The sequence below is a fragment of the Ambystoma mexicanum genome, chromosome 11 (genome assembly GCF_040938575.1).
Source record: "Ambystoma mexicanum isolate Mex_15411 chromosome 11, UKY_AmexF1_1, whole genome shotgun sequence".
In the NCBI taxonomy this organism is placed as follows: Eukaryota; Metazoa; Chordata; class Amphibia; order Caudata; family Ambystomatidae; genus Ambystoma; species Ambystoma mexicanum.
Window position 1 is genome coordinate 1380050499 of NC_090934.1, and position 13572 is coordinate 1380064070.

The window sequence follows — 13572 nt, forward strand, 5'->3', positions numbered from 1 at the left end:
CCACAGCAGTGTCATTTCCCTTTTTTGTACGGGAGCTTTGTGTGTGAGTGAACTGGGTTGAAATTAAGCACACACAAGACTCCTTCAGGTAAGTGTTGAGGTCCCGGCCCATGTGTGACCAGTAAGCAACCTTGCGCAAGATTTCTAATGTCGTGTGAAACCCCATATGACTGGCAGTGCACGCATCATGGCCGTGGTTCACATCAGGCTTCGGAATGAGGTAGATACCAACCACTGGTCACAGCCAGATAGGGCTCTCCTTACCAACAAACCTCCTTGGATCTGGAACATCTAGTAAAACTTTATCAACACCCAGAGATCCTCTTTAACGTTATAATCCGACTCTGTTAGAGGAAAGCTTACGGGGTCCTCAATGTGTCAATAACATTTCCCAATGATCGCGTCCTCTTCTGTGCAGTGATTCAATCTGCGTCTGGGGTATCTTTACTGCACTTGGCAGTCAAGAGTTCTCTATTCACACAGGTTTGTGACCTCGTGACAGCGGCAACTTGGAGTTTACCCAGCAGGGATTCTGTTTCTATGAAATCCCCCTGCAGAGCTCAGGTTTTAACCAGCTTGTCAGACAGGTCAATCCCAGTCTAATCTGGCCCCTCTATTTTGGAATCACCCCTTATTTTCTTCCAATAGATGGTCTTCCACTTGACTGAATCAGTTTGGCATGCTTTAAGGGTTTATTGTTTTCACAAAGCATACCTCGATTTTTCCAGTTAATGAGGTGCTCCACAAATCCATTCCTGACATAATCAGAGTCAGTGATTATGACCAGTACATTGAGTTGGTGGTGTACTGCAATGCGGATGGCTTGATGAACGCCCATTAACTATGCAACCCGACTACTTTGGGGTCCTTTCTTATAGCCAGCAGAGGGTTCCGGGATATTCTTCACCCAGGCATTCCCAATGCCAGCCACCATTTATTTTTCCCTGTTGCTATCAACATGGTAGGAGAACCCATCCACATAAACTGTGTGTATCCCGTGACATGTGTCTTCTTCATAGACCTTGTTTGGGGAAGTTAAGTACGCCTCCATGTTGTTGGTCATTAGACTTTCTTCCTCGGGGCAGTTTTCTTGCGCACATCATGCAAGTCTGCCAACCCTTGGGCTAGGGGACTCTTCTTGTTTTGGCCATATCTGACCTCCACAGGAAAGCCTTGCATGGACAGAATCCAGGATGCAATTCAGGAATTACTAACGTTCCCTGGCCAGATTCTGTTACTTTGAAGATATTGCAAGGGTTGGTAAGGAGTCTCGACAATGATGTGCTCCCCCTGTATGAATGGGTGGTAATTTGTCAATGCCCCAGGAGTGCCTTCTCACAATCGTTCAATTTTTCCTCCACAGAGGACAAAGTCTTGCTCACGTACGAGATGATTTTGTTGACCTTGTCTTGCTTTTGATACAACACTGCTGTTAGGCAAGTATCTGAGAACCCTGATTGTAGTGGCCCACAAAGCCAAACAGCCGGATGAGGTAAAGATCTGTATGGACATACAGCTTCTGAACAGTGTAATTTGATCGGAGAGACACCCTATCCGACCCTTGATGATATCATGGCCGACATACAGAGTGTAACAATCTTATCGACCATCAACCTCAATGGTGGCTACCATCAGGTTCCACCTCACTTTGACTTGTGGGTCATCACCACATTTTCTTCCGATGTTGGGCTTTTTATATACGAGAGGCTCGGCTTCGGAGTCTCGTCTTTGGCATTCCAGCACATATCATAAGAGGGGTGCTCATGGGGTTCCCTGGAGTCCTCAATGTGCTATGCTGCGGCGGAAATGAAGGACCTTCACAGGCTGAAGGCAGTGTTTCATTGTGCAAAACAACACAGTTTGGTGCTCAACCAACGAAACAGCTGTTTCTTACAGTCCAAAGTGGATTTTTCATCACTTTGGTGTTAGAAGAATGCAGGCTGTCTCAGGAATCCCTGAAAAATGGAAGACATTAGGGCAGTCATAACCCCAACATCCATGATGGAGATGTGCAGGTTTCTTTTAATGGTGAACGTTTGTGGGCACTTCAGCCCCAATCTAGCCACTATCACCTAGCTCCTAAGAGCACTGTCCAAAAAGGAGTGTGACTGGACTTATGGCCCGTTCAAACAAACAGCATTTTACAACACTGTTGCAAGGTGAAATGAAATATCTGACACTCATGTAAGGGAAGTGAACTTCTTTACTAAGTTTCAGTGACAAGGTATATACAGCAGGTAAGTCCAAGGATAAGTAGGAAGGTACACAGGAGACATCCACTGGCCTCCACTCTCACAGGCAGCTTCACTCCAACAGACCTTCAACGAGCTTACAGGGGCACTCACACCACAACATTCCACAGGCATAACATTCCATCAGGCATTCTCTCAGGCAAGCATTCATGCAGGAGCAAGGCAGGGAACACAAGACACAACAAGCACCAAGTCAACTCTCACTGACACAACGATGGCGTTCTTCGATTCCTTGCTGATACTTTCACTTGTAAATGTGTGCTCACCCTTTGACCATATTGACGGATCGCAGGCCATTTATCCGCATAGTCCAGAAGTGAGCACCACAGCCTCCTAGGCTATTGGACTGGAGAGATGGCTCCTACGGCTCCAGGGCTACGAGGTAACGCTACTCTTCTGCACAGGGCTGGATGAAGCAGGTGCCCACACATTAGGGAGTGGACAGCCGGAAGGAGAACCCGGCTTTCCCAGAGTTTTCTCATGCCTGCATACATTTTCAGATAAAATAAATAAATACAGTAATCCAAACCCTGTGCAAGGTCTTTCTGTTTGCAAGATGCATGTCCATTAGACAGACCATTCTATAAAGCGCGCTAGCCTAGCGAGGCTTGCCTGCCTGGAACCGGTCGCACAGATAAAGACCAGCGCAGCGGTCCTCTGTGCGCTTTCATCTCGCTGCAATATTTACCCATCCAGGTAATAAGGTGGCTTTATTGCATTTAGTGACGTGGAAGCCCTGGTTGCTTGGTGACCCGGCTTCTGATTTTTTTATGATCCTGACAAGCTCCCAGTCCAAAGGGGGCGTGGCCTGGTAAATTGAATTAACACCGGATTGTCAGGTTCCTGCTGAAGTGATTGCAGGTGCTGCAATGTCCAGCGTTGTGAGGTGGGGGGAGAGGGGGGCGCCGTAGAGGGAGGACGAGGAGGGCCCCCTTTGCAGGCTGTTAAACGTGTAACTCTCAGGGGCAGCGCAGGCTGTGTGCCCTGTGACACTTTGGAAGCCAGCCCTGCGGAAAGCAGCAGGGCGCTGTGTGCCGGGGCGCGTGCGAGGCGCGGATGGGAGCTCCCTGAAGCGATGAAAACCTTTGGAACCCGCTAGATGTTTATGGTTCTTTCGCGTCTGTGTTTGGAACCTGGCCTTGGGAAGTCGGAACTCTGCAACAGCACCGAGGGGCATGGAACGGGGGCACGGGGTGCAAGCCATGGAGATAAGCTCTGCCAAGAATGAACCCAGGCGGAAGGTGAGGCAGGCTGATTGTATGCAACATGTGACTAATTACTTGCCAGGGTGCTGCAATGATACATTGGCACTATGTATCGCTGAAGTGTTCCCGACGAGCTAAAATAGCTATATTTTAAGATGGACTTGTTAATTCCTTTAAGAAGTTTAATATATATACATTGCCATATCATGTTCCACATTAACTCTAGTGGTTTTTCAGTAACTTTCAAACGTTTGGGTTGATCCTCACGGATTTTAAATAAGCCTCTGCGTAAGTGAAAGTGGCATTTTTGAGCAAACATTGGGTTTGTGAGAGCGCAGCGCGGGCAGTGGGAATTCAGGGGCCTCCGGTGGAAACACGTTGGCAGCTTTATGGTGTCAGTGGACGGGGTAACCCAGAGGCTTTTAGAGCTTGCTTCCTGCCTGGAATTTAGGGAAGCTTTAGAAAGGTACTATATATATATATATATATGCTAGGCAACACTGAGCGGGTTTAGATGCCCAGAGCACGGGGTGTACCCCTCAAACTGTGCCCGTGGAGTGCCTGGCAGTGTTGCTTGGCTCTGAGCGGCCCTGGCTGTTTCCTTGGACTGCAACTTTTGGACGGCTTGGCCCGCGCGCGGGTTTACCTTCGTCTCAGCCTGTTACACCAGATTAAAAGATTAAGGGCGCTTTTCAATCGGGACCCGCCTCGCCCCTCCCTCCTTTGTACCTGTAGTGAAACTGCGCAGCTAATAAGCCATGAGGCCCTGCCTTGTGATCCGCATGTTCGCTTTCTGTGAAGGACGGAGCGTACATTGTTGTGGAGAAATGTTAAACAATACTGTGAGTGCCTGGAGTACAGATGACACTACACAATTGTGCCTATTATGTAGACTCGGTATTTCAAATAGAACCGTGCCACCAAGAATAACTCGGCCAAACACGACTTTCTTTTTTTTTATGTTTTTCATTGAATTGTTTAATTTCATACAATTTAAGATTGGGTAAAAATCTGCATTTTTTATTTATTATTGTGTTTGCAAATGTACTTTAATTCACTTTTTTCATGTCAAGCTGACCTTTAGCTGCCTTCATCTGTTGTGACAGTTTGAGTTCATGGCATGCAGAGATGTTATGCCATCGGTTGTGTCGCAGCGACAGCTAATTGGCTCATGCCGCGCTGTCCTGGACCGAGCCAGTCACAGCCCAACACCCGTGCACGTGGCGGGTTCCGTGAGGTTGCCACACACTGGGGACACGGCTCCGTTGCACACAAGTTAACTGGTGGAAGCAGTGCTGACGCCACGCATTTGGATTATTTGTACACGGCATGCTGTTTCCATCAGAGGCACCTGACTGTCGGTCACATAACACGTGTGGTATGGGGGGGGTAGGGGGGGAAGAGAGAGAGAGCGAGAGAGAGAGCGAGAGAGCGAGAGAGCGAGAGAGCGAGAGAGCGAGAGATATTGGGCCTCATTACGACCCTGGCGGTAAGGGGTTAGCGCCAGCGTTGGCTGCGCCGACCCCTTACCGCCAATCACGAGTTCCCTTTCCGCCATGGCGGATTTTACACCTGCTTCTAGCGGGTGTAAAAAACCATGGCGGTAAGGGAACTTGATGTTAATTACGCCACCGTAATTTACGGTGGCGTAATTAACGCCTTCCCCACTCCCATTATGCCCTATGGGGCAAAAATGGGAATGGGGAAGGGTAAATGGGGATTGGGGACTTACCGCCCCGCCGACCTCGGAATGGGGCGGTAAGTCCGCCAACCACCATGGCGTAAACGTAGTTTACGCCATGGTGGTAAAGTCACGGCCCAGGCGGTAACTTACCGCCTGGGTCGTAATGAGGCCCATTGAGATTGATTTTCGGCATCGTTAAACCTACGCCTGCCGTTAAAATCCATCCCGCTAAGGGACCTTGGTGCTAATTATGACACCGTAATTTACGGTGCCGTAATTAGCGCCTTCCCCATTCCCATTGAGCCCTATGGGCCAAAAATGGGAATGGGGAAGGGGCCATGGTGAATGGGGATTTACCGCCCCGCCATCCACCATGGCGGAATCCGGCATGGACCATGGTGCTAATAGCACCATGGTCCAACGCCAGGGTTGTAATGAGGCACATTATGTATGGGGACGGGTTGCAGGTAGGTTCCCCTGCTCGCTTTGTAAAAAATAAAAAAAAATGTCGGGGTTGCGGGGGTGTCCCCTGCATGTTCAATATAATAATGTCTCTGCAAAAAATGGCGAAATTTTTGTCAGCAGACATTTTTGGGGGGACATTATTACATGGAACCCTTTGAATATACGTTATTTCCGCATATAGTTGAGCAGTCGCGTAATCTGGTCTTTTCTGTCTAGAGTTGGCAGTATGTTTTGGTTCCTTTAGTGATGGGGGTGGCAAAGAGACATATAATATGGGCGATACAAAGCAACATATAGCATTATGTGCACCATCTAAGCTGCAGAGGTGGCTAGAATTCTGGAGGAACTTAAATTGCTGGTAAATTGACTAATTTATAGAGAGGGGGAAACATAAGAGTGGCGTTTTATGAAGCTTAAATGACACTGTGTAATGTATTATGTGTTACCTTTCTCTCTTTTTTCTTTTGTTGTTTTTCTTTCCTCCAGTTGTTTTCCTCTCTTCATTTGGTGGCGCTTGTTTCATCCTTCTTTTTTTAAAATTTGACTGTTTTAATTGATGATTTGTAAATGTGATTGGATTGTGTATATTTTTTTCTGTCTTCTGGTATATGTTTTTGTTGAATGTGCTAAAAGTCATAAAATCTGGCTAGTGCACAATAAATAAAAAAAAAACCCATCTATGCTTACTGGCGGGATTCCATGGTCAGATTGCGGAGACCCTCCATCCACATACCAACGCTGCCACTTGAGAACTCGGCAACCGCCTGTGCCTGGGACAAGCCCCTTCACAGACTAGAGTTTGCAATTTTCAACAATAGTTAGCACACTTACCTTGCAGCACAAGGAGCGTGGGCACGGTACAAACCCCACTGGGATCCTTATGTCAGAGAAGACTGTGGCAGAAACAGCAGCAGAGCCGGCCAGCGAGCCATCCCTTTCCACCCATCTATTGGCCAACCCTTGCCTCTTAAGGCCACCTGAGCTGCTGCCAGAAGAGAGCCTCGACAACGTAGCCTCTATTTTGGGGGCAGTCACTTATTGTATTTATGTCACTGCGGGCATGAGATTGATTAAGAACCACTGCTGATAAGCAATTTTTTTCTGATGGGCGGTTCCTTTTCACTATTTTGTCAAATACCTCTTTCCCGGGTTCCTTATTTTCAAAGTTTTGTTTTCATCATAAGATTGTAATTGTAATTGTTTATTTATGAAGGACTTTCTTAATGGTTGACAGCGAAGGAGACCTAAGTCTTTTTAGCAGACACAGAATTTAAGATCTGGATTAGCTTGCCCCAAAAATGAAGCAGGGACTGCCATCCTATTTATTTGCCACATTTGCAAAAATGTGGGAGCCCTTCTGCTGAGAACGCACAAAGCAAAATAGCATGCTTCAGGTATGGCTCCCACTTTGTAGTGTCTGAGGGAAGATAGCTCAGGGGCAACGAACAACGCAGTGCAACACAGGTTCGAATCTGGATCCTGCACTTAAAAGATTCGTTATGATTACAACCACCCTTTAGCTCATAGCAAGTTTTGCAAAAATGTGCAAGCCCCTGGGCTCTTCTTTTCCTTGTTGCGACGTAGACCTCGCGTCTAGCTTTCGGCACCTTTGCTGTCAGATGTCACCAAAGCTTCCGAGGAGGATCTGTGCACATGGAATTGGATCCTGCGCCAGAAGTGTAGGCCTCTGGAGCGGTTGCAGTGGACTTGGCCTTGCTCCCCATTGTATTCTTGGTGCAATAAGCCATGGTTGAATCCTTAGCATGAAAGAAGTCCTCAGGGCTTCAAGGGAGTTGTACAATATTATTAACATGCACGCGCCATTGAAGAAGATGGCCATGTTCCCAGCTCTGCTGGCTTTTGTTCCCTCACAGGCGAGGTCTTGGGTTGGAGCAGTCCAGCCTGTTTCTGATGCTGTGGAATGAGAAGACCTTCTCTTCTGTTGCTACAGGGCATATGTGCAATGTCCCAGATGTCCATATTGGGGGCTTTTCAGTGCCGAAAAGGCTACCTGGAAGCCCACTGTAGTGTAAGTCTGTGCTGCATTAGGAAGGAGATTTTTTGGTTACAATCCAAGTCTCATGAACATGCTCATGCCAACATTTCTTGCAACTACTACTGTGACTGGCTTGATGTGTATTTAAAAGATTTAGGGACATTCGTACAGAGCAATTGCGTCCAGGCAGAAGTTACAAGCTGTCGTAGATATGTTCATATTAAAGAAGCAAATTGTAACCAATTTACGTGAGGGACTCCTTCTTAACACCTTTTCTATAAAATAATCTTATCCGATTGTGCGCAGTAGCAAGGAGTTCTAGAGCCAGAGCTTTAAAGTAATTTTTAGTGCTATTAAAATGTACATCATGGGGGAAGACCACCCAGTAATCAGGTTTCCTTTTGAGGGTCAATTCCATGGGCGTAGGACATGGGGGCATGAGGGGGACAAATCCTCCCCACAATTTTAAGTGAGGGGATATAATAGCTTTTATCCCCCCCAGAATGTGTGTCTCTAGTGCCTTCACTTCAATGCCACGTGTGTGTGTTTCATTCCTGCGGCAGGTGTGGATTGGCCCCTCGGCCTGTGGCTGGGCCGAAATCGTCCCTGGGAAGTGGGGTCCGGTTTCTGCCCACGCCTGGGCCTGTTTGGAAAAAATAAAAATGTCAACAAAAACAAAAGGTTTGAAAAAAAAAACAATTATTTTGGAGATTAACTTAACTGGTCTGCTGTTAAATCTCAGTTTCCAGTTTAATGGTATCCACTACAGAATAATTGCTCATTTTACTATAGCCGATATAATAGCTCAGTGGGTTGCGTGCTCGCTGCTGAGATGTGTATGTGATCTGCAGGTGCAAATCCCAGCAAGGCCATCCCAGCATTTCATCCTTATTAGGTCGATAAATGAGTACCAACACAGGTTGGGTGATATTGTATGCAAATTTGTTCTATAAAAAAGAGCTTAAGCGTAAGTGCTATGCAATAACATATTATCATTTGGCCTTGGACGTCTGCTTGCATTCACAGTAATTTGGACAATATGGATCTATACACAGATATTAATGATACATATGGTGATCCATTCTTGTATGAAATGTAAATCATAACCATATTTTTCGTAGTGTACTTAGGAACAATGCTATTTGATGCCACTTTCTGTTTTGTTAAGGGGTGTCAAGGGGTGAAAGGTTGTGTTTCATCGCTTCCTTGGATGTCACTTTGGGGTGGGGTCAAATGACATCACTTCTGGTGATGTCATCAGAGGTCAAGGGTCGTGAGGCGAGGGGTGGGCCACTTTATTTTGGGTGTCCGGGCCTATTTCTTGTCCCAGTCTGACTCTGTCCAGCGGTGCCATAAAACACCTCACTGGGACCCGGACCAGAACTCCCCCACCCCTCGCCCACAGTGACAGAGCACGCCGAGTGTTCTCCCTGCTGCCCAGTACACACAGTGCCAGAGCACGCACACCTTTTCATCCGGTATCTTTGTCGCTGTAGTCCTGGGTTAAGGGCTGTGGCGTGGAAGGGGGGGTGCATTGCTGACTGCCCCCGTTCGCAATCGCTCTATCTTCCTTGCTCGCATGCAGTGGCAGACCACAATATATTTTTACCACTGCATTCAGTGCCCCAACAAAACCCACCTTTCTTTCCACAATGCATGCAGTGGCAGTACGCACATCATATAATGTTCTTCACCCAATGCATGTATTGTTAGATCACCCGCACTCCTCAACATAATGCATGCAACGCCTAAAGAAAGCACCCCCAGAACACCCGCACCTTAGCTCCCTTTAACACTTGAATGCAGTGACGAAACACAGCCCATCTATTTCACTGCACCCCCCCACTACACGCACTGTGTGAAGACACACCCTTTCTCTCCCCCATCAAGCACATGTAATGCCAGAACACACCCCCCTCCGACTCCTTTCACCCTAATGTGGCAATGCCCCATTGCCGGACCTGCCTCCTCCCTTCACCCCTTGGCCACAATGCATGCACTGCCTCACAAGTTGCCTCACCCACCACTCCCCGCTGTATGCAGTGCCACAGCAGCACCCGTGCACCCTCCACCCCCTTCCACTGCAGTGGTGCCACCCTTGGCCCCTCCCCGGCGCTCCATCGCCTCTGCATCGAGAGCTGCACGTGCCACTGCCATGGATGCCCCCACTACCTGGGCCGGTTAATGCCAGGGTGTGCTTTTGTTGCCAGGCCGCTGTGTCAGCGTTGCTGTCCCTTCTTGGCCACATCAGTCGCCATGACGACACTCTGTGTCGCCCCTGTGAGATATTTTTTTTAGAAGCATTTTGATAACAAATTATTCACCTTGAAAGACAAGCCTAGTCCCCAAAAGAAAACATGTTCCCCTCTTGGCAATATTGTAGTGCTTTTGTATATTCCTGGCACTATACAATACTCAGATAGTCCAATATTTGGAGAACCAGCATATGCTGCCTCGTACAAACAGGGGGCGATACACGGCCAGGAGAGAGAAGGGGGGAGGGGATAATGGAACTGCAGCACAGCACTGGTAAGTGGAGGGGGTAGCATAATATTGAAATGCGTGCATTTCTTGTGCTGTCGTTGAAAGGCGGAGCTAGGGGAGTAGAGGCAGTCACGTGTCAGGACAGGTGAGTCGGGTGCGTCCATGTATCTTTCTGCGGGTAGTAAAAGAAAAACTGATTTATAATATTCCAGAAGTATTTGAGATGCTGGTACTTCCGAGACTGTGCTAGGGCTGGGGCAGTTACATGTTGGGTGTGCCTACATAACCTTCTGTTCTTCTGACAGCCATCAAATGTCTGCCACGGAATTGTGTAATGTATGAATGCATGGGTTTTATAAAGCATAAACCTATGTGGAAAGCAGCCCCTGTACATAGGCGATGCATCCAGGTGCCATTATTAAACACAGGTCCCTCTTAAATACCAGTGGAGAAGAGGAGGAGTCAATCACATGTCCCATGTGCCCAACGGAGCCCTTTATCTTGCTTAGAACAGTAAAATTAGACACATTGAAATGGGGAAGATTAACCTGTGCAGGCTTCCTATAAGGTAGCACGTAAGGCCATTCTCAAATGGTGCAGACGAGAATGGCTTCATTGTGCCCCTGACAAACTGGTCAAAATATAATAAAGATTGCTCCAAAACGTGCTTACACAAAACGCAAAATGTAAGCACCACACCTCTCACATCAACCTCATTTGAGGGGAGCCACCGTCACCCTCCTTGGGATCAGCTTCACCCTCACGAAAAGCCAAAGGTTTTTCATAATCTAGAAAGGGGTGGGCAGACTAGTAATCCCTCATTAGCGCCAGAATATATGTGATCTAATTTGCTTTTAACGGGATCACCACTAACAACATCTGAATCCAACCATCTTGAAGGGACAGGTGGTTTAGCTGGCCCTGGAACACCAGGAAAGTATCTGCAGCGTGTAAAATACGATGTCAGCTTGCATAAGTTAAAAGTAAACTGTCTGCAACTTCTGCTGCGGTGCCCCGCGCCTGCGCATAATGAACGTGCCCAGGCCGGGGAACAAACTTCACATGCCCTGCCTGCGCAGTGCACTGCTGCGCAGCCTCAGCCTTTGTTTTTCCAGAATGAAGGAGAAGCCAGGAAGCGACCCGTGCTCAAGTGACTCTGGGACAGCGTGTGTTATTGAGGGAGATAGAGTGAGACAGACTCCGAGTCCGACTGCGACTCGACCTCCACCTGAGGCCTCAGCTACCGTAAGGTAAGTCAAGTGGCGTGGCCCCCCTATCCCAGGTGCAGGGCGGCATGGGGAGGATTTATTAAAGGGAATGTGCCACTGCCAACGTCAGATACACAGTGTCTAAACACGTGCAGCGCATTGCAAAACTGATGGGAATCCTGGCCTCTTAAAGTTTCATGATGAACCTTTAAGATGCCAGGATTCCCTGATCAGTTTGCAGTGCACCGCATGTGTTTAGAAACTGTATATCTGAAGTTGGCACACTTTCATGAATTGAAAAACCTGAGGCCCTGCCACCCTCAGGTTTTTCAATTCATGAAAGGGTGTCCCTGCCAAAGAGGAACATCAGATTGGAACATCTCTTTGTTAGTTCCTTACTGTTGGGCAGCCAGGTCTCACATTTAAGCTCCAAGCATTGGCAAACACAGGCTTGCAAGGCCGCTCAAACAAAATACGGAGGCCATTCACCGATACAGCGGAGGAACAAGGGTGCACAATGGGAGCTGGTATTTGTTAAGATAGATTTCTGAACTCTGACCTTGTGGGCAGAGGTTCAGGAGACCAACCTAGTTTCTTGGAACAGGGTAACCTTCTGGACAAGCCAGACCAATCAAGGTAGCTTGGCGGCGGTCAAGACTAGGTCTCAGGAGGGGTGAGCATGACTGAAAGACCTCAATGAGCACACAGAGTAAAGGACACTTACAAATCACTCCCAGTCAGGTGTAGATATATTAAAAATACATATACATGTATTTCAAGGCCTTTGAGTTTCAAACACACAATCAAATCACAGTAATACTATTTAGACCAACACAATACTATCAAAATACATATATACAAGACCAATGGGGTCTAAAGGGTTAAAGCATGAAATGGGTTCACAACCTAAAGGGGTTCTACATCCAACACACTCCTAAATAAGAGGCAATCCGATCCCTAAGAAGAGAGGAGCCTAATGCTCAAAAGTACAGGCAATGCAAGCACACGTGGTAGTTCCAATGGGCAAAACGGGGTCTCTTCAGGGGTCTCTAGCAGCTCAGGAAGGTGGCTGAGGTGATGAAGAATAGGTTCCCACTATTTGAGGAGGGTCTCCACTTGAGGGAAGAGTCGATTCCAAGAGCTGGGAATAGTTCGCTAGTTCGTACTAGCAGTGGAAAGGAGAGGAGCCCCCAGAGGCCACTTGTGCGTAAAACTGGATGGAAGCGCTAGGGGCCACTGGTTAGGGTTGGGATTACTCACCCACCCCTGGCGCACTCCGGACCAAACTTCGGCAGTCAAGTCCACTCCGGTTGCAGGTTCAAGTGCTGCAATTTGGCGGCTCTGCGGCTTTCAGTGATGAAGATACAGCGATGATTCCTAAATGGGACAGTGGCAATTTCTCCGCTCCTGATGAATGGATCAGGCCGTTTCACTGCAGCAGGCTTCAGGGGCAAGAGGGGCACAAATGCAGCGCACCTGCAAAGATCGTCACCACGGCTGGGCGACACAGTAACTGCGTATGCTCCGGTTCTGGCGCACTCGTCTCACTTCAGACTTGGGAACTCCAAGTGTACGAATTCCGGATTGAGGGTGCCATGAACACACAGCCAGCAGTATACCAAGTTTTGAGGGCCTCCTCAAAAATGCAGCGAAGACAGAGCGAAGGTCCTCCGTAAGATGCTCTGCCCACTGGTTGGCCCAGGAACACTTCCGGGAAGGCTTACTTGCAGGTTTTGCTGAAGGTGCTGAGAACAGTTGGTCCCACTATTCCAATGGGTCGAAGTGTCTTCGCAGACCTTCTAGGACAACCAGATGCAGAGGGGTCCCACGGAACAACAGCAGGCTTAGGGTGCCAAACGTTCCAGCGGGTCACCAGCGGTTCCTCGACTCAGCTTCTTAGCTTCAGGATACTTGGATCCTAACCTTCGTTCAGTGAGAACTCCAGTGATCGACATGGTATTGCTGTTTGGGGGCTTCTCTTATCCAGAATCTCCTTCACGCCAAAATGAAGAGGACCCAATGGGAGATCTGCTCATATTCAGGCATACCATACATGGACCAATCACGGACCACAGTGGTCCCAGCCATTCACAGCACTCCAGACTCTCTGGCACCCAGGATGTGTATTGGGAACAGACACCCCAGCCCACATCCTGGGGGCACACACACAAGGCATGCAGAAGTCTGCGAAAGCTTGGCGTTTCACGGGAAAATGCATGCCCAAATAAGGATTGACCAGGGTCAGATCGACCTGGGGAAGGCAAAGGGGCAAGATGGC

At 48.1% G+C, this 13572-nt stretch overlaps 1 protein-coding gene across 1 annotated transcript in view; it reads left to right on the forward strand.

Moving 5' to 3' along the window:
• Positions 1-3135: 3135 nt before the first annotated feature.
• The window catches only part of PDE8A (phosphodiesterase 8A), a 1868130-nt gene continuing 1857693 nt past the window's right edge, over positions 3136-13572 (forward strand). Inside the window, exon 1 of the mRNA XM_069624978.1 lies at positions 3136-3493. Within this exon, the coding sequence (XP_069481079.1) occupies positions 3428-3493 (66 nt within the window). The 5' untranslated portion in view covers positions 3136-3427. The remainder of the gene's footprint in view (positions 3494-13572) is intronic.